The sequence below is a fragment of the Euwallacea fornicatus genome, chromosome 4, assembly GCF_040115645.1.
Source record: "Euwallacea fornicatus isolate EFF26 chromosome 4, ASM4011564v1, whole genome shotgun sequence".
NCBI classification, from domain to species: Eukaryota; Metazoa; Arthropoda; class Insecta; order Coleoptera; family Curculionidae; genus Euwallacea; species Euwallacea fornicatus.
Genome location: NC_089544.1, coordinates 1,116,440 through 1,134,644, shown reverse-complemented (window position 1 = coordinate 1,134,644; position 18,205 = coordinate 1,116,440). Strand labels below are relative to the sequence as shown.

Below are 18,205 nucleotides of genomic sequence, written 5' to 3'. Positions count from 1 at the left end.
TAGCTCTCAAAGGAAACTTTAAACCAGGCCCTTATCGCCACGGAATTCTGACTCCTGGTTAACACGTCTCCGATTAGATGATCAACACGATAGAGTCCCAAGACTTTTACGGATCTTGTGTTGTATCCTCTTGCTAACTTGACCTGAACCGATAATGGGCCTTAAATATCACAAACTGCAAATCTGTCGTTGAAGGTGCGCCTAACTGAATCACAACCGCACCAGTTTCGGCAAATCGAAAAATAAAAATGGGCGTAAAAATCTATGTTAAAATTTCTCTCGATTTCTTTGAACTAAAACAAAAATGTACATTTTAAAAGCAGTTTACGGCCCATTCGTGTCTCGAAGGCAATATTTTCCTGAAAATGAAGATCTTATTTGCGAAAGGTTATTTGGAGCCCTGCCCGGAGTACATATAAATTAGGTAACTTTATATCGGCAAAACTACATCTTGAAGCTGGAATATTTATATGTCGAATTGGGAATGAAAATCTTGTGAAATATTTGTCTTTTACACATACAAATATTTTATATTTGGACGAATATGCAAAAGTCGGCTCGCAGTACGGAATAGGAGAATACGCACTCGTTTTTAGTTACATTGAAGTTAAGTTTTTAAATTAACAATATGGGGCCAATCGAAAGTAATGGGATAGAGCCCATTTATTTTAAGAGTTTTTCTGCTGCCGTGAGGAAAGTGGCTTCGCCGCTTACTACGAGCGTGCGTGCACAACTTTACCGCACGTTAATGTTTAAAGTCGACGATCGGTCACAGCACGTCTGTAAAAAATACTTTTTAATCTATGTTCCATGTCAAAAAATTGCTGAAATACAGAAATAATTCAAATTCCTTTAGACGTGAGAAAAAATTTTCACATATAAACATTCGACTTGTTTCGACGCGCTCTAACGTGCACCTGGCCTGCGTCCGTTGCGTTGCGGACCACCCTGTATGTAATAAAACTGTGCTGGAGCTGATGATTGAGTTGTAGTGCCTAGGAAAGTTCCAAAGTGGTTAAAATAAATAAATTGGGCGGAATTAGAAAATTGCTTTACGGACGCTTTCATGATCCTGAGACATCTCTTTATTGCAAATTAGAATAACCATTAGATATTCGAAGAGATGTATTTATTAAGTAGATGCAACTAAACTATTTATGGAATAATCGTTTACCAAATATCGAAGAAGAACCAAATTAACGTGGTTAAATGGGCCTGTGCCGCCACGAGCGCAGGTCCGAAAATTCGTGGAAACTCCGAGAAACCGAATTCGCCGCTGGTTCTCCGTATGCACTTTGAAAAAACGTGCATGGGAATGAATTTCCCGGTGAAAACCGGCCGATAAAATGAAGAATTGTTTTACAGGCACAATCGAACAAAACGGAAATTGCATTAATTTGGAAGATTTCCGGATCTTCTGGTTCGCCAATGCATACAACAGTATATGGATACAAAAATATTGGTTTTAATTAGGATAAAAGCACTAGCGCACAGAGCGAAATTTTCGTGTAATAACCAGGCCCAAAGAGGGAATAAGTGGGAGAAATAAATTTAGGAAATTGCCGGGATTTAAAACATTATGTAAGCATACTCAGGCTCACATAAATTTGCTTTTTACCTAGTCAAACTTGCTCCTAAATCCGTTTCTGAGATAGCGGAAGGACTGACGTCTCTTGTAATTAACAAAAAAACAAAAAAAAACATGAGGAAAAAGTTTTTCACCACCTAAAATAAACAGAAACTCGGGTGACTACAAAAATAAGATATTTGAAAAGTTATGAATTTTCTTTTTTAATCAACATTTTCCGCAAAATTATAAGTACAAACACCCAAACTGCCTGTGCCAACTACATAAGATTCGGGCGTAAACAACGCAAGGCCCTGAAACCAGAGTTCCAAATCCAGAAAAACGCATCCAGAAATCGTTTTTTTCAACTTCCCGTCAAAACTTCGCCGGTGCAAGAGCTGTTTGACTTGCAGCCAGATCTCCAAAATGGCAGGACCCGTTTGGCGGAGCATGACCAGAAAAGATGAGTTTCCATGTCTCGTCATAGTTCACGGTCCGGCATGCTTCCAGAGGCAAAGAGAATAGGAATAGGGCGTTGCTGGGATAATCGAAACCTGCGAAAAGAAAAGGAGATAGATCTCTTCCAGTATTGTTTCAAGATGACGTCAGCATGCTGAAAACGCGGATGTGACTCAGGGAAATTTGATATGAGGCGAAAATTGTTCGATTCCGCGGTGGACGTCCAGAAGGTAACCAGCAGCATAGTGGTGTTGCGGGTTCAGTCTCCGGAGTGTAATCTGGATTTTCATGGATCATTCTTTAATGATGGTGCAGACGCTCACGCGATGAAAATTCACGTCTCTCAAACGTAGTTCAATATTTTGTACATGAAATCTGATATGGTTAATGTGTGAACTGGGCCTTGTCCCGTCCCCCTGTCTCCGACACGATTCAACCTTTGAGTGGAAGAGTACTCAGCCGTCTCGAAGCGTAATTGAAAAAAATATGTTTAAATTCTCACGTTCATTGATATAATAACAATCGGCTGTACGGTTATCTACTGACGGACTGTCCTAAAGCGCTTTATTTAACTGAAGTATTTATTTTTCACTCACGTTTAACTTAAACATATTGATAACATTCAAAAGTCGTTACGTTTCCGCTAATTCGTACCGAGTCGTTTTAGAACGAGGACCGCAATTCCTAAGTTAATGGAAACCCGCGTTGGATACAAAAGTGACGTCATGCCGAATGACTGGACTTGCGTTTTCGAAATGGCGAACATTATACGGAGTGTACATTATGAAAACCCAATGCGACTGTTAGTCACCCAAAGTTATTCGAAACTAGATTATTGCATTGTTACTATTAAAAGAGACAAGGCTAACTGCCAAGTGCGGCAAAATAAACCATAATATAACGATACTAATAAACATGTATGCTACTGTGGCCACGTATCAGAGGAAAACTCTTCGAATTGGAAAATCCAAATAGGTGAAGTAAATGAAACCTTGTAACGATCGTATATAAATAATTCACAAAAAGACCACAAACAAAAGTCGACGTACAGTCTAAATAGACCGCATTTAGGAGCGGCTCTAGAAGAGTTCTTGGACAATTATTCAATAAAAAATGTATCCACTTAAACAATTTGCATTTTGTATATTGTTAGGTACTTAATATATAAACAGGATTAGCTTATATTGTGGGCGTCAGTGCGAGTTTAACGTTAGTAAGTGCTGTCCATGCTAGGATGAGTTTAAGTGTTTAAGGTAAAACCTAATAGAAATTTCGAAATATCTAGTCACTTTGGTTCACGTTCAGCAAACCGTTTCAGAATGTACCAAATAACTCCAATCCTATCCGCCATTTTGGCATTATCGCTAACCATTGCGCATGCAGATAGCAATGCAGCTCCCAGCACTGAGGGTGAGAACCCGATAGTAACTACCCCAATGGGCCAGATTAAAGGGACTGTGATTCAATCTAGACTAGGAAAACAAATTTACTCCTTCCGGGGTATTCGATATGCCAAAGCACCTATAAACGAACTTAGATTCCAGGTAAAAACTGATTTCTCCGGTACGTCGGTGCTTCCCTCCGAACCTTCGGATATGGGGAGGGGTTCATTTATGAACGCATTGTATTGATATCTGCGCGTTTGCTGAGATAATCGCGTTTTCAGCCTACCGTCCCAGTAGAAAAATATGAAGGTGTCTACAATGCCACAACTGACGCACCTTTGTGTCCACAACCAACCACTGACCCAACTTCAGAAGACTGTTTGTTCCTCAACGTTTACTCAACAAAGGTAATTACGCAATAAGCTCATAATCAGTTCTTTTACGTATTAACCCCTCTCGTAGCTGCCGACAGCAACGGATAAAAACGTAAAGCGACCCGTAATAGTACACATTCATGCTGGAGGATTCTACAGCGTAGGCTCAGCGAGCTATTGGGCAGGCCCTCAATATTTCATGGACCAAGAAATTGTGCTGGTAACTTTCAACTACCGATTGGGCACTTTAGGTCAACCATTTTTCACGAAGGAAAAAATTCCTTTAAACCTGAAATTTTTGCTCGTGCAGGATTTTTGGCGACGGGCGAAAAGGAAGCTCCAGGAAACAACGGTCTCAAGGACCAAGTTCAAGTCTTGAAATGGGTAAAGCAGAACATAGAAGGGTTTGGTGGAGACCCCAATTCAGTGACTCTTTTGGGGTACAGTGCCGGAGCGATAAGCGTCGTATTGCACATGGTTTCCCCTATGTCTGCAGGTTACTTACAAGATTATTAAGTTTAACAACGTCACGTTAGATGTTGATATATTTTAAAAGGTCTGTTTCACAAAGCCATTGCCATGAGTGGGTCACCAACCTCTCAATGGCCGATAGGACATGACCAACTGGCGCTGGCCAAGAGGCAAGCCAAATTTGTAGGATGTCCCGATGACACCTCTGCAAATATCGTGAAGTGTCTCAAAACGAAACCAGCCAGTGAATTAGGCGAATCATTACCCAAATTTGCTGTAAGTTTACTTGGAGCCTTAATATTTACATCGCACCTTAAATCTTTCTTAGGAATTCGGCATCGACCCAGTCTTAATTTGGACTCCGGTGATGGAGAAAGACTTCGGCCAGGCACGATTTCTAACTGCACACCCCATAACTCTAATTCAAAATGGAGAATTCCACAAGGTTCCATTCATCACTGGCGTCACCACTGACGAGTTTGCCCAGAGGTCTTTCAGTGAGTCCTCAGGACCAAACTTTTCCTTTCTTAATTTTTTAAGTCTTCCAGATGTAATTTACAATGAAACTCTACTGAAGCAGCTTAACGAAAAATGGGAAGAAGTTGCTCCGATTGCTTTCTTGTACGAAAGAAATACCAATCTATCGAAGATTGTCAGCAAGAGTATTAAAAAGTATTATCTGGATGACAAGCCCGTGAACAAGTCGCTGTTAAGTAAGCTTGGAGAGGTAGGATCCTCTTCAGATTTCAAAGGTGCCTTCAAAAAGTATTATTTTATTTCAGATCTACGCAGACTCCACTGTAGGTTTTGGCGTGAACAGGAATGTTAAATTGATCAGTGAGAAAAACAACGCCAGCACTTTCTACTATAAGTTCAGCTACCAGGGAAGGTACAGCCACTTCTATACTCCTGACAGCAACAACACCAAACCATATGGTGAGCAACGACGATACCACCTCGAAAATTCAAACAAATTGATATTTATATATACTATTTCGTCTTTAAATTTAGGTGTCGCTCACCATGACGACTTAATCTATCTCTTCTACATATCGAAGCTCTTCCCGCAATTCAAAGAAACGAGCCCAAAGGAGGTTGAAATGGTCAGCAAACTCACAAGTTTGTATGCCAACTTCGCTAAATACGGGTGAGTTAGTTTCTTTGCTTGTGTACGTTGAGAAAGTGGAAATATGTGTTTAGTAACAATTTCTTATGTAAATTTAGTTATTGTGCGCTCTAATTACAAGGAATGAACATTTTGATCAAAACATCGAGAATTTTGACGATGTATTTTTTTTCTTCTGTAGCAACCCCATTCCCACGCCTAACGACAGACTGGACAACGTGAAATGGGAACCATTCACCATCAAAACTCAGAAATACTTGGACATCGGCAACAAGCTCACCATGCAGGAGAAACTATACGAAAAACGATATAGCGAGTGGGAGAAGTTATTCCCCCTAGAAAAATACGCAAAAATCAAGTAAATAGTTGCAACGAAATGAACTAAGGTGCATCCTTAGATTGAGTGTATCTATCAACAATGGAGGAGTAAACATAACACTGTTCAGACACCGCTATGAATAAGGATAATAGATTAAGTGCAAATTTTTAAAAAATATATAAAAATTCTCATTTCTGTGGCTATAGGTAGTCTTTGCAGATAAAGCCATCAATACCAAATATCTTACTATTGAAATATCAATTATAATATATTATCTTGTTGTGGGCTTGTAAATAGTTTTTTGTTTGTTTGTGTTGTGATAATATAAAATATTACATCGTGACGTCTAATCTTGTTGTTTCCCCACTTTTAAGACACGTGCAGGCGACGTGCCTCAAAAGCCCCATTCGCTGCGGGGAGTTATTTTTTGTATCTGTCGTCGTACACATACACCCTTTTTTAGGCGCTTAGCTGGCACAAATTGCCTCGAAAGTGGCTGATCAATACCAATAAATGTAATTATTTACACTACACCACACACATATGCAGCCTAAATTCCTGACTTTAGCTTTGAAGGTGAAACGATGTTTAAAAACAATAAAATACGTTTAATTAAAGCATAGGTTATATTGGTTTTCAACTTAGGAAGAATGGCATGATAACCGGAATATTTATACAAAATAATTGAGAAAAGTCTTAATATGCGTTAATATCTTCGATCACCCTAGGCGGGTGCTGGCGGGCGTTCCCTGGGCGTTTGCGGGGCTAAAAGTGATTTTAGGGACGAATCCGGATTCCCCATCAACCGTGTATTCTACATTCATTAATCTGCCATCGGGAAGGAGCACGTAGTAGTTACCAACCACCCTACCTTGGCTGTCCCCGGTCTCCGATTTGCCGAACAGGGTTCGGGACTGGGGGCTGTCCACTTTATATTGGTAGTCGTACTAGAAAAAAACATAAAGAGGATTAAATAATGAAAAGATCATCAAAGCGAAAAACGACATAATTTTTGAGGGATGTTCACCTACATCTTGCTGCAACAAATGCGGACTGTACCTATCCCAAAACTTCGCGCGTTATTTTGGAAACCATTTTGAAAGAACATCGAACTGAATTGTATAAACTCTGAGAATTGAAAGTTGCAATAAATTCTTACCGGCTGTGGAGTCTCGTCCTCCCTGAGATTTCCTCTTTGTGCGAATTGCGGAGCGGTTTCATAAACTTTGCAAACATTCAGCAAGACCAAGAGGGAAGAAAGGACAATCAGTTGGTAAGATGCCATTTCGGATACGACAAATTCGATTTCTAGAATAAAAATTTGGCAATGAACAAACGTCTTGTTAAAAAAAAATAATTATAAAAAAAATAAATAAATTTTAAAAAATGGAGAGTAAATGAAATTAATCGATTAACAATGGGCAATTCCTTTCGACAAATCTTGTGGCGCAAAAGCCCTTTTGCGTTAAATAAATTATTTTAACAATAACAATAAAAAAACTTACCCCTCGTGAAGTATTATTTCAAATTTGATATCGGTTCCGATGTATGTTCAATGTGTATTAACTTAAGCGTCGCACCAAAACTTTAACCTATGCACCTATCGAACATCTTCACATCAATTAAAAGTAACAATAGACAATAATGACTTTAAATACCTTAGTTGCACTTGGATTTCGACAGAATTTTAAACATCATTAAAGGCAGTAAATACAAGGACGAATCTCTTTTGCAGATGAGGTATGTCGGATTGTGTTATTAGCCCCCACGTACGGTAGTCGCTTTTTAAAAAATATGTACCTCCAAGGTTCGGCATCGGCTGCTTCTTTTTTACTTTGCAACGAATGCATTAAGTGGTATCAAATAAGACACGAGTGTACCATTATCATAGAAAAAAGAAAGCTGGGACAGCGTATCGTATGAGGTGCCTGCCGACAATTATAAATAATAGTTACATAAAATAAATGATACTTTAAATAATTTAAAAAATAGCATAAATTTTTTAAACCGACTCGATTCTTATTGATATCAGTTCGGTACGTATCGTATGAGTATTTGCAAATTTTTTACATCGGGAGGCGGAATGACAACACCTAAAAGAATGTCGGCTTATGAGGAACAGCCTACCACACATCCGCCAAGATATTAAAATTCATAAGTCTTTGAAGCGACCAATCTTTCTAAGACATCGGTGTTGCGCAAAGATGGATGATGTATCATTTGAAAGAATAAAGGCGATTTCCATATCTTCATTCAAATAGCCATATTACCCAAATGGCTGTCGACCTATAAGATATTCGAAAATGAAAATGCCCAGTAGGAAAAGCAATTCACACAAAGGTGTTCTATTTCCATAAAGCAAGGAATTATATCCAGGATTAATGAAATTTCTGAACATTCTTCTACGAACTTAACGTGTGTATGTATATCCGGCCTTGCCATTGAGAAGTGACTTAGTTATTATACTTAAATTTTCTATGGCATTTAAAATTGGACAAAAAATTTGAATGAAATTTGCGTTAAATTGATACATGATTCACATATTTTATTGTTTCCCAACGACTTTTTCAATAAAGAGATGAGTGGGTTTTAGTCCATCGATTTGTTTCCTTTACGGTAGGTTTAACGGAAAATTATTCAAATTGTAGTATAATAACTGTGCGGATAGATATTTCTTAGAGCAAATTAGCGTGGGATCACGCTAATTGTCAATAACAGTTTCTAGCGGGTAGAAGGCATCTAATTTAATATTGTTCGTGTTAATAAAAATCTGTAAAAGAAACAGTCTTTGCGGCCAAGAGCTTTACTGCCTTGGGATATGTGACTTATTGCGGTCATTCTTAAGCCTTAAGCCAGAAATTATTATTAACTCAAATATGAATTTTTAATGGCATAGCGAGCAATGATTAGAATTGCTTAATAATTGATATATAAATCCCTGCCAACAGATAGGAGTGATGGGATAATGTGTAAATACAATCAAAAACAGTAACCAAGCCCCGTTCCAGGTGAGTAACGCTCTTAGCTCAAGCCAAGATATTATTGATTTTGTTAAAATACACCTTAACTGCAGGTATCTGTATTTTTATCTAAGTAATATAGTATAAAGTTAAATGAAGTACTGCTACCTTGAAGTAAAAATGTTCAATACATCGTACACAAAAACCTTCCTAAGAACACAACAATTTTCAAAATCGTATAATTTAACCTTAACTTACAAAATTAAAAAAATTACCTCGGCCCTCTGTTAATTGGAAACAATAATTTTTGCATATATCAAATTTCGCCGAAGCGCTCAAATTTACCTTCAAGCATACTGTATTCATTCATTTATACCATTCGTTCTGGGGCACTCTGTGTATACAATTTTTCCCTCAATTAGGGGGTCGAAAAAAGAAAGGGAAGACGTGGCCGGAAAGGTGAAAAGTGCTCGAAGGATATCCCTCTTCATGGAACGCTAGAAGAAAGGGAGTTAAAAATTAACGTTAATTTGTGCATTTTATGGGGACCGCAACTATGCGACAAATGCATGGTTGCAAAAACTACGGCTGTTTTTGCAGTAGTACGGCGGTATGAATATATACCAGTGGAAATAGACTAAATAAACACACTTCAGATAGATAGACCCGTAATAACATTGAATGTATGCATTTGAAAATGGTCAAGGGACAGAACAAGGATTGGGAATTAAATAATCTTTCAATGTGAAATGTATCATTTATTAATCAACGTGATTGGAGTTCTTTGTTGTTATTAAAAAGCTCGTACCTACTCCTAAAAAGAAGGTTCAGTATCAAATACATATTCACATCTCCTTTTAAGACTGCGGCTTTTTGAGTTTAGATGTGTGGATATCTTACAATAGACATTAATCTTTCACACTTTCTTAACAATTTGCACCACATCTTCATCCGCTAGTATATGATCCAAGCCTACTTTTTGCGGTTGGTGCTTAACGGACGATCCCCATACAAGTGCACTGAAACAGAAAAAATATCTTACCTACAAAATTCAGAAAGTAAAAATAAATGCGGATTCACTGACGAGTAGTATATAAAAACGGGTTATAAAGAAAATTAGCTACTCACTACTTGAACTCCTTCACGATAGTTCTATGCAATTTATTACAAAAGTCTTCCACAGAAATATGTTCAGAATGTAGTACAATTGGTGAATTGTAGTCTGGCAACTGCCCTTTAGGTTTTGTGTATCTAAAAAACCAACAATATAAAATACTAAAAAGATAGTGAGTTTCTTATCCATTACATCCTCACTAATTTCAAATATTCCCACATTTTCTCCAACAAATCGTCGAAATTCCACTTATGATGAGCCGATATAGGCACGCAATGGGGTATTTTGTATATAACATCTAGTTCTTCAATGCTAATTTGATCTAAAAGTTATCAATAAATATTCGATTTTTTTATAGATAATCTGTTAACTACCAATTTTATTCAAAATATAAATACAAGGCACATAAATGCGATTTCCTTCAATAACATCAATCAAGTCATCACTAGTGGCATCATATTTCAATGTCACATCTGCATTATGAATTTTGTATTCAGATAAAATTGTTTTAACAGTGTCTGAATCTAATTCAGACTGTGGAACCTACAAGATATAAAAATTTCATGGAAAAATTTGCTAAAAGGTATATAGCTTATCCATCAGTCAACGTTGGTGTCATTTGTGGTGGTATTTCGTATAAATGTACTTTAACTGTTGGTTAAGCTTAACTTCAATTTGAAAAACATGTCAGCAAGTTATTTGTTTACTGACAACTGTTGCTCCCTAAAATGTATTGGACTAAGGACAACACTTACCATGCAGTTTAAATTGATTCCTCCTTTATCTTTTCTTTTGAAATAAATATTTGGTGGTTGCTTATTCAGGCGCAAACCAAAGCCTTCTAATTCGTGTTCAATTAATTTTTTATGCACTAAGGGTTTTAACACATCAAGGCAGAGAAAAATTAAACTGCATGTCCTGGCGACTGCTATTACTTGCCTACCACGACCTTTGCCATCTTTTGCACCTTCTATGATTCCAGGCAAATCCAGCAACTAAAATAATTAAAATAAAATTAACCACATACTGGATAACACATGAATTACAAGACAAAAGTGATTCCTACAAAGTTAAGATAAGATTAAGATTTTGAAATTTGAGATGAGAAAAGAATAACTTTTCAATTTTTTTATTTATTTCTCTTTATACTCCATAAATTCATATATATAGCTTTAAATTACCTTAGGTTTTGCTCAAAAAATAAATTTACAAGAGTTTTGTGTTCTGACCTGTATTTTAGCTCCCTTGTATTTAATACAACCTGGCACAGTTGTAAGAGTTGTAAACTCATAAGCAGCAACTTCAGAATATACTCCTGCAAGATTACTTAATAAGGTTGACTTCCCTACAGAGGGAAAACCCACAAATCCCACTCTGGCATCTCCTGTTTTGGCCACATCAAAACCTGTATAATTCAATGTAAACAAATGAAGGTGATACTAAGCAGATGTGGTGTATAAATCACCTTCACCAGTGCCTCCACCACCACCCTTTGGAGTTATAAGTTCACGTCGAAGTTTAGCAAGTCTTGCCTTCAAGAGACCTAAATGACCAGCTGTTGCTTTATTTCTTTGAGTTCTTGCCATCTAAAACTCGAGCCGGTAAATATCTCCATATTTAGGAAGAACGGAAGAGAAAGATGATATTTTTGTCCTGTACCAGAAAAGACAACTTACTTCGGCTTCAATGGTAGCAATTTTTTCTAGTATGGTACTCATTTTGGACTAGCGTGGACGTGATTTTTAATCTATTATAAAACAATTGAAAGCAACACTGTAAGATTTTTTTGTAAAAAAACAGTTTTGCTAGAAATGCCTACAACCACGCACAGACACATGTGCAAGCTGGAGTTCCAACTTGTCAGTGTCAGACTTGTCGTTTTTTTATTTTTTTTTTAATGTTGTTTTTGACATTTCCAATAGAAGTTGACAGGATAGGTATTGTAAAGACTTTTTATCGTACTGTTTTGCGGTTGTAAAATGATTCATTTTGATTATAGTACCAAACAGGTAATCCGTGTTTTACTGCAGTACGTACTATCGTTATTGTACGTTGACTAAGGTGAATTTTTTTTCAGGTGATTGAGGTATTTTTGGAGGTTTGTTAATGTAACTGCGAAGTTAAATTATGAGCAATTCAACATGAAATCGAATATAAAACGTTATTTGCAAAACTTTACACTACGTTCTTATTACTTAACAGTACATTAGGTAATGAGAATAGTAACGAGCCAAACCAAAATTTACGGCCGAGTTGCAGACGAGATAATAATTTTAACACGAACTTTTTGAAATTTAATTCTGCCAATGTCGAGTGATTACGTTCGTGTCGTTTTTCTAATATTATTTTCAATTTACTGGCAAAGCATTAAATACTAACAGAGGGTACTCCTGATTAATATTGATTAAATGAACCGTTCTCAAGAAAGAAAACGTACTTTTTGTTATAGTTTTATGCAGCAATTAAAATAGTAAGATACTGATATTCCATTGACAAAAATACATAAATTGGTGGGTGGTATAAGGTTCAAGCAGACAACAAACACACATGGATACAAATTTAATTAATATATTTTAATATTTTTCCAATAAATACTTAAGTATAAAAAAATACACATTTTCATAAAATAGCATAAGCAACAAAACTACTATTAATAGGTAAAGTTAATTTTTCCACTGTTTTGTTGAACACTGCAAGGCACTCTCTATTAAGCAATAGTCTGGACTTTGAAACGGAACTTTTTCTTTGTACGTCAGTAAAGCTAATCTGTCTCTTTGAGTCACATAACTTTGAATGATAAAAGCATGGCACTGTAATTTATTGGCAATCTCCAGTGCTTTTTCTACATCAGATATGCAACCCAAAAAGGTCTCCAGCACATCCTTAGGTGGATTGTGGCGACTGAGCCCAAGTAAAAACACACTTGGAGATATTGATGTTTTTAAAACTCGTTTTTTGTTCAGCCAATTATTTTTTAGGAATATGTCGTTAATGTGCATCCAAAGGGTCATGGATGCTAAGACATTTAGCAATGTCCAGTCATAAGCCATCTCATCTATTTTAAATGCTTTTTTAAATTCCAATGACTTTTCCAGCCCCTTGTGATTTGTTAATTCGTGCTTGAACAACACTGCAAGTTGTGAGACTACAGATTTTGCATCAAAATTGTGTTCAATTTGAAATTTGATTAAATTAATGTGATCATGCATTTCTAGTTTATCGTCACTGGAATGTACTCTTTGTAAATGTTCCATTGTAAATTGTTCCAGTTTCTTAGATAAAATAGATTTGTTTGTAACACCTTGTCCGATTAGGTAATATAAGTGCTTTGTGTTGAAGCTGTTTCCTGTGGCCATATACAAATCTGCGACGCTGTCAAACTGACTTCGCATTAATAAGTAGTGAGCATAATGTTTGACAGCCACCTTCAACTTAGAAAGCTGATGGTAAAAAATATTACTTTTTAATGTGGCCTTTAAGAACAATATCACTTTGATTATTACATTGGCATCACATGTCTCTAAAGTTTTCTCTAATAGCTTAATTTTATCACTGAATCTAATATAGGCACTTAAATCAAAATTCTGGCCATTGGTCAGTCTCCTGATTGTATCCTCCACTGTGGGAGCGGCTGCTTGATAAGTTGAAACAATGTCATTTAATATGAAATCTAAGCTAGTTTTGGAGATAAGCGCATATATGGGAACTCCTGATGATAACTCTGGGGCTACTTTGAATAAGATATCACTCGAAGCACTGGCAGTTAAACATTCATCTTCATCTTCAAAACTGAATCCAGAATGGCTGCTGCTGTTCCAGAATTCATCCTCAGAGTTGTGCATGTTGGTTGTTTCTAGTGAAATAACGTGCTGCTTTGATTGGTTTGTCGAGAAACAACTCTGTGTGAGAGGGTATTCTGGTCTTGATTCATTAAAACTTGTCACTACTTCTTATATTTCTGCACATGCTGTATATGTTAATAGATATTGGTTAACCCATAGATGTTACCTATATTTTTTTCTTTATGTGTCTTTCATGAATTTTGACGAAAAAGTTCGTTGAAAAGTATTGTGAAAGATGAAAACAACATAGAAATCAAAATAATAATAAATATACGTACCAGCTGAATATGACAAATGACATGGCAAAAAATATCATTAAAGAGCTCGTTTGTCTCTGACGTTCAACCTTGAGGATTAACAGTGACAGTTAGTCATGATATGACATAGGATGACTCATGTCAATGAATGCAAGGATTAACAAAACCGCCAATTTTCACTTTTATTTCCATTATTTTCTCCAGTGTTTATATTAGGTATTTTTTAATAACAAAACGACTTACTAGTAAAATTCATTTTATACGATTGGTATCGACTAGGTCATTGAAGCATGATGAAAACTGATCAATCCAAAAAAGTCCTTATTAAAATCGATCCAGAAGTGCAGCAGGTAAAATGCAAATAATTTTTCATTGTTTATGCTTTCTTCTCATTTATTAACGATTTAAGGAGAATGTCAAGAACACAAGGAAAAGTTTAAGAACCATTCAACCTACAGCCATCGACAAAGAGAACTTGGCCGGAAGGCCTATGGTAGGCAAGGACTTGAAGCCTTTGTATGTGATATTGGACTATTATTACAATTTCTTTCAAATTAGTTATCACTGTCTCTATGTCAATATGTTATAAATGACATGTTTGCAGTTGGCAAAAAAAATCTTAAAAACCTTTAAAGATTAGTAAAACTACTAATAACATTGATAAATAACTGATTTGATGACTTATGTAAATTCTTATTCTATAGATTCTAAATTAACTCCCACGTCTTGCTAAGAAAGCACTTGTGACCCATGTTTAAAAGCAAGTTTGTTATAGTTTTGCTGTAGACCTCTCTGCGTACTTCTTCACTGAATCTAGGTCTTACACATCATTTTTCTTTTAGAGTAACTGAAGTTAAAAAGTCAAAACCTATGCTTGTGAATCAGGAAACTCAAACTGAAAAGTACATTACCAACATTGATGATCTAACAGGTGAAGAAGCATCAAGTGACTATTGGAAAAGATTGGCAGAAAAAAGACAAGAGTTTTTGGATACCAGTTTACATGAAATTGAGAAGTTAAAAGAAAACATTGAACATTTACAAGAAGAAAATAAAATATGCAAGGAAATGCTAGAGGAATCTCGACATTTAGTAAAAGTTTTTCAAGTAAGAACCTTTTTCCATTTCATTTTGTTTTGTGGTCTCAAGTACAGTTCTTCCTTAAGCTCCCTGTCTTATTAGTATAAACTTTGATTTGTTGAGAATGGTTCAATAAGCTCTCAAATTTTGTTTTCATGGGAGTAATGTAATAATTTGACCTCTGTATTTAACAATCACATGGCCCTCATCTCCCATAATTTTTTAATTTGTCTCGGAATTTTATGCAAAAATTTTATGATTTCCTAAGAGGAAAATAAAAAGTGATCTAAATTGAACGTCACATCTCTTTATTTTCAGGAAATGCTTGATGAAGATGATAATGGTGAACCGTCTCCAGAGAAAACCAAAGAAAACTCAGAAGAAAATAATGCTTCTGAGAATGATTAATATATTAGCATACCGATAGTTCTGTTGCCTTAAATTCTCAATGCAAACACATTGTTATGACTGATGATCATGATTTAGGTTTAGGAATTCGTTTGTCGACTATGAAGCCGCAATGTTTACATTAAAGTGTAATTCAGGCTAAAACTTGCTAGTACATCTATTGTACCTAAATTTTTGTAACATCACCAAAACATATCACATTTTTAGTTTTTTGTGGTCTTTAGTTCATACTTATATCTGGATCTGGGTTTGTTTAAATGTGAATCCTTATTAAATATAGAATATTTGATTTGTATGGATTGGAGCTTTATTTGATTATTTATAAGCACCTACTGACCTATTTCGTGATTTCCCGAAACGAGAGCGTCGACATCAATGATCTCAGACTCAAAATAGAGGCGGCAAGAACTGTAAGAGATGCAGTGATGGTTAAATAGCCAAAAGTTTTTCAAAAATTTACAAATTCTCTACGTTCTGTCATTTTATTTACAACTTGGCAACAATGCACACAAAGTCTCAAGTCGCCAAACCGTCGGCAATTGTTTTTGAAAATCTGACAAGCGCCGCCATTTTCGTGCGTATTGGTTTGCGCTAACAGAAGCGGAGAAAGAATTTAGCTAATTACTGTACGCAAGATGTTTTATAGGTGCTATAGCAATAATTCAGCCAACACAATGCTTTCTAAATACGTTTTATTTCACAATTATATAGGAATTCTATTCCCGACGAGAACACGGCACAAATACCCGATCGGCGTTCCCAAAACAGAACTTTAGGCCGGGTGAGAATATTGTGTTATATTTATTATGGAATCATATTATTCGTATATTAAATACCTGAGAGTAATCCTAGAGTGATTCAAATAACTGTTTGATTATGAGTAAGGATTTTTAAAATTGCGGCAATTCGGTTCTTTTAACACTATTTCTGAAAGTCGCTTTACACTTGAAAAAGTTTATTGTTATCAGTAAAGAAGGTTTCTTCGTTAAAAAACAAACATATCTATCTAATTCTCGTAGCTGAATGTGTAGGATATTTATTTATAACCAGTTGTACAAAGCATTTTACTTTGAGGATCTACTTGCCCCTTGCGCTTTTCTATTGGGACGAACGAAACCCAAATAGGTAGGTATACGAAGGTAACTGATGAGTATCAAGTTTTTTCTCATAGCCGGGCTCTAATAACGTATTCTACGCGAAAAAATATGCAATGCTACATAATTTGTTGCAGAATAAATTTCTTTCATTGATTAGTGAAGGAATCTCGAAACGCAGTAAAGATTCAAACTCGCTTAAATGGGCAAAGAATTCCAGTTTCTACAATTTCAAAATGTTTTAAGAGGTTTTTTTTGTAATTTTTAATTTAGCCACATAGAAGCTCCTCATCTACTTCAAGCAATTTGGGTGTATTGCCCATTCCCAAACCCCGCATTTATGACTATAAACAGAACATCGGATCTGATGTCGAAATTGCTAATGATGGCACAAGTGACCGTTTAGGAATAAGGGCTAAACATACGAGAGTGAGTCTAACACACTTTTAATTTCGCGATTAGTGTTGGAAATCTCATACTGAAATGTTCTTTTTTTGGAGATCCTCCACAAGAATGATTTTTTTTAATCAATTACATTAACGTTAATACAATATTTCAATCAATCGGCAGGGAACTAGTAAACATCTTCACTATTAACCATTTTACAGGAAACCGAATCAGAGAGTATCGTTGTTTTGACTGGAACAGTTGAGCGGGTCATCAAATATGGAAAAATATTCCAAAACCAATTCTGCTACTTTCAAGTATTCGGTGAGAGTAATTGGTTTGAAGTCAAAATTTAAATAAAACTATTAAGGTTCTTTGCATATAAACTGGTATCCGTTTTGTAGGTGATTTTATTGTTGTATCAATAGCAATCAATTAATTTTTAGGAAGCGTCGTGTCGATGACACCAGGAAGAGTTCCGTTTGAGAATACAATGCTCCTAAAGGACAAAAAAGGGCCAATAATGCAGCTCGTGTATTATTCCAACGCAAGTCATATCAATATTGAGAACTTTCATTTTGAACAAAATTTGAGGTAATTTAGGATCCGTCCTTCTTCAATAGGCCTCAATAATCCTCAATAATTATATATCATCAATTATTATAATATCTTTAACCTTGATCTACTATTATTTTCAATTGAACGGTCGAAAGCTTTGTAAGTTAATAGTGAAGAAAACTTGACCTCCTTACAGGGCATTTGGTAGAATGACTGGACCGAATATAATGTCGGCTCATTCCATAAGAGCAGCCACTGAAGAAGAACTGGAAATTTTGCCTCGAATGTGTTACATTTCAGATTACGCTATATCCACATTGTGTGGTAATATCAAGTAATTGGCGTATGTAGTGTTGACAATTGATTAACTAGTAATAGCTATTCTCACGTATTATTGTTATTTAGTAGATGTAATAATTTATTTATGATGAAAAGAATTGTAGTTGGTTCTGTCTCTTAACTAGTAATCAAGGAATACTTTTTTTTAAGAATGTCGAAAGATAATCATTGCAACTTGAAGAGAGATATTCATCGATAATTGATTTTATAATTGCGCGTAGTTGCAGGTAGGTAAGTACTAATCTAAACCGTTTTAGATTGTGGTCTCTCGCAGTCTCTAAAACAGGGCAGACACATTCCAAGGACAACGTACATTATACACGATTGTTATACACCATTACCCCTTTTTCATTTAGACTTTCGTGGATAACTACCACCCTAGCTAAGGAGTTGATATTTGTACCATCAGAAAACTGTCAAAAAGTGTATCGAGTAAAATAAAATATGACGCGTTTAAGCAATTTT

General features: G+C 35.8%; 6 protein-coding genes across 6 annotated transcripts; 3 read left to right on the top strand and 3 right to left on the bottom strand.

Moving 5' to 3' along the window:
- The first annotated feature begins 3,163 nt into the window (after positions 1 to 3,163).
- On the top strand, positions 3,164 to 6,044 carry LOC136338689 (juvenile hormone esterase). Its single transcript, XM_066281320.1, has 11 exons — positions 3,164 to 3,279; positions 3,345 to 3,570; positions 3,693 to 3,818; positions 3,874 to 4,036; positions 4,096 to 4,281; positions 4,342 to 4,532; positions 4,585 to 4,753; positions 4,805 to 4,983; positions 5,039 to 5,192; positions 5,268 to 5,403; positions 5,564 to 6,044. The coding sequence occupies exons 2-11, from the start codon at positions 3,346 to 3,348 to the stop codon at positions 5,742 to 5,744; spliced, it is 1,710 nt and encodes a 569-aa protein (XP_066137417.1). The 5' UTR covers positions 3,164 to 3,279; position 3,345; the 3' UTR covers positions 5,745 to 6,044.
- A 264-nt stretch (positions 6,045 to 6,308) lies between these two features.
- On the bottom strand, positions 6,309 to 7,344 carry LOC136338702 (pro-resilin-like). Its single transcript, XM_066281342.1, has 3 exons — positions 7,207 to 7,344; positions 6,861 to 7,009; positions 6,309 to 6,648 (listed from the first exon to the last, which is right to left on the bottom strand). The coding sequence occupies exons 2-3, from the start codon at positions 6,984 to 6,986 to the stop codon at positions 6,421 to 6,423; spliced, it is 354 nt and encodes a 117-aa protein (XP_066137439.1). The 5' UTR covers positions 6,987 to 7,009; positions 7,207 to 7,344; the 3' UTR covers positions 6,309 to 6,420.
- A 2,054-nt stretch (positions 7,345 to 9,398) lies between these two features.
- Positions 9,399 to 11,643, bottom strand: 128up (GTP-binding protein 128up). The gene is made up of 8 exons (XM_066281332.1): positions 11,452 to 11,643; positions 11,241 to 11,361; positions 11,005 to 11,180; positions 10,531 to 10,770; positions 10,150 to 10,318; positions 9,968 to 10,097; positions 9,790 to 9,912; positions 9,399 to 9,680 (listed from the first exon to the last, which is right to left on the bottom strand). The coding sequence occupies exons 1-8, from the start codon at positions 11,491 to 11,493 to the stop codon at positions 9,578 to 9,580; spliced, it is 1,104 nt and encodes a 367-aa protein (XP_066137429.1). The 5' UTR covers positions 11,494 to 11,643; the 3' UTR covers positions 9,399 to 9,577.
- A 686-nt stretch (positions 11,644 to 12,329) lies between these two features.
- Vps16B (Vacuolar protein sorting 16B) lies at positions 12,330 to 13,860 on the bottom strand. Its single transcript, XM_066281331.1, has one exon. It carries the CDS (start codon positions 13,615 to 13,617, stop codon positions 12,439 to 12,441), a length of 1,179 nt encoding a protein of 392 aa, XP_066137428.1. The 5' UTR covers positions 13,618 to 13,860; the 3' UTR covers positions 12,330 to 12,438.
- A 90-nt stretch (positions 13,861 to 13,950) lies between these two features.
- geminin lies at positions 13,951 to 15,657 on the top strand. Its single transcript, XM_066281338.1, has 5 exons — positions 13,951 to 14,090; positions 14,154 to 14,224; positions 14,284 to 14,390; positions 14,717 to 14,981; positions 15,273 to 15,657. Exons 2-5 carry the CDS (start codon positions 14,165 to 14,167, stop codon positions 15,360 to 15,362), a joined length of 522 nt encoding a protein of 173 aa, XP_066137435.1. The 5' UTR covers positions 13,951 to 14,090; positions 14,154 to 14,164; the 3' UTR covers positions 15,363 to 15,657.
- A 280-nt stretch (positions 15,658 to 15,937) lies between these two features.
- Positions 15,938 to 18,183, top strand: LOC136350990 (uncharacterized). Its single transcript, XM_066303191.1, has 6 exons — positions 15,938 to 16,008; positions 16,074 to 16,143; positions 16,730 to 16,885; positions 17,065 to 17,167; positions 17,290 to 17,437; positions 17,598 to 18,183. The coding sequence occupies exons 1-6, from the start codon at positions 15,998 to 16,000 to the stop codon at positions 17,737 to 17,739; spliced, it is 630 nt and encodes a 209-aa protein (XP_066159288.1). The 5' UTR covers positions 15,938 to 15,997; the 3' UTR covers positions 17,740 to 18,183.
- Positions 18,184 to 18,205: the final 22 nt, after the last annotated feature.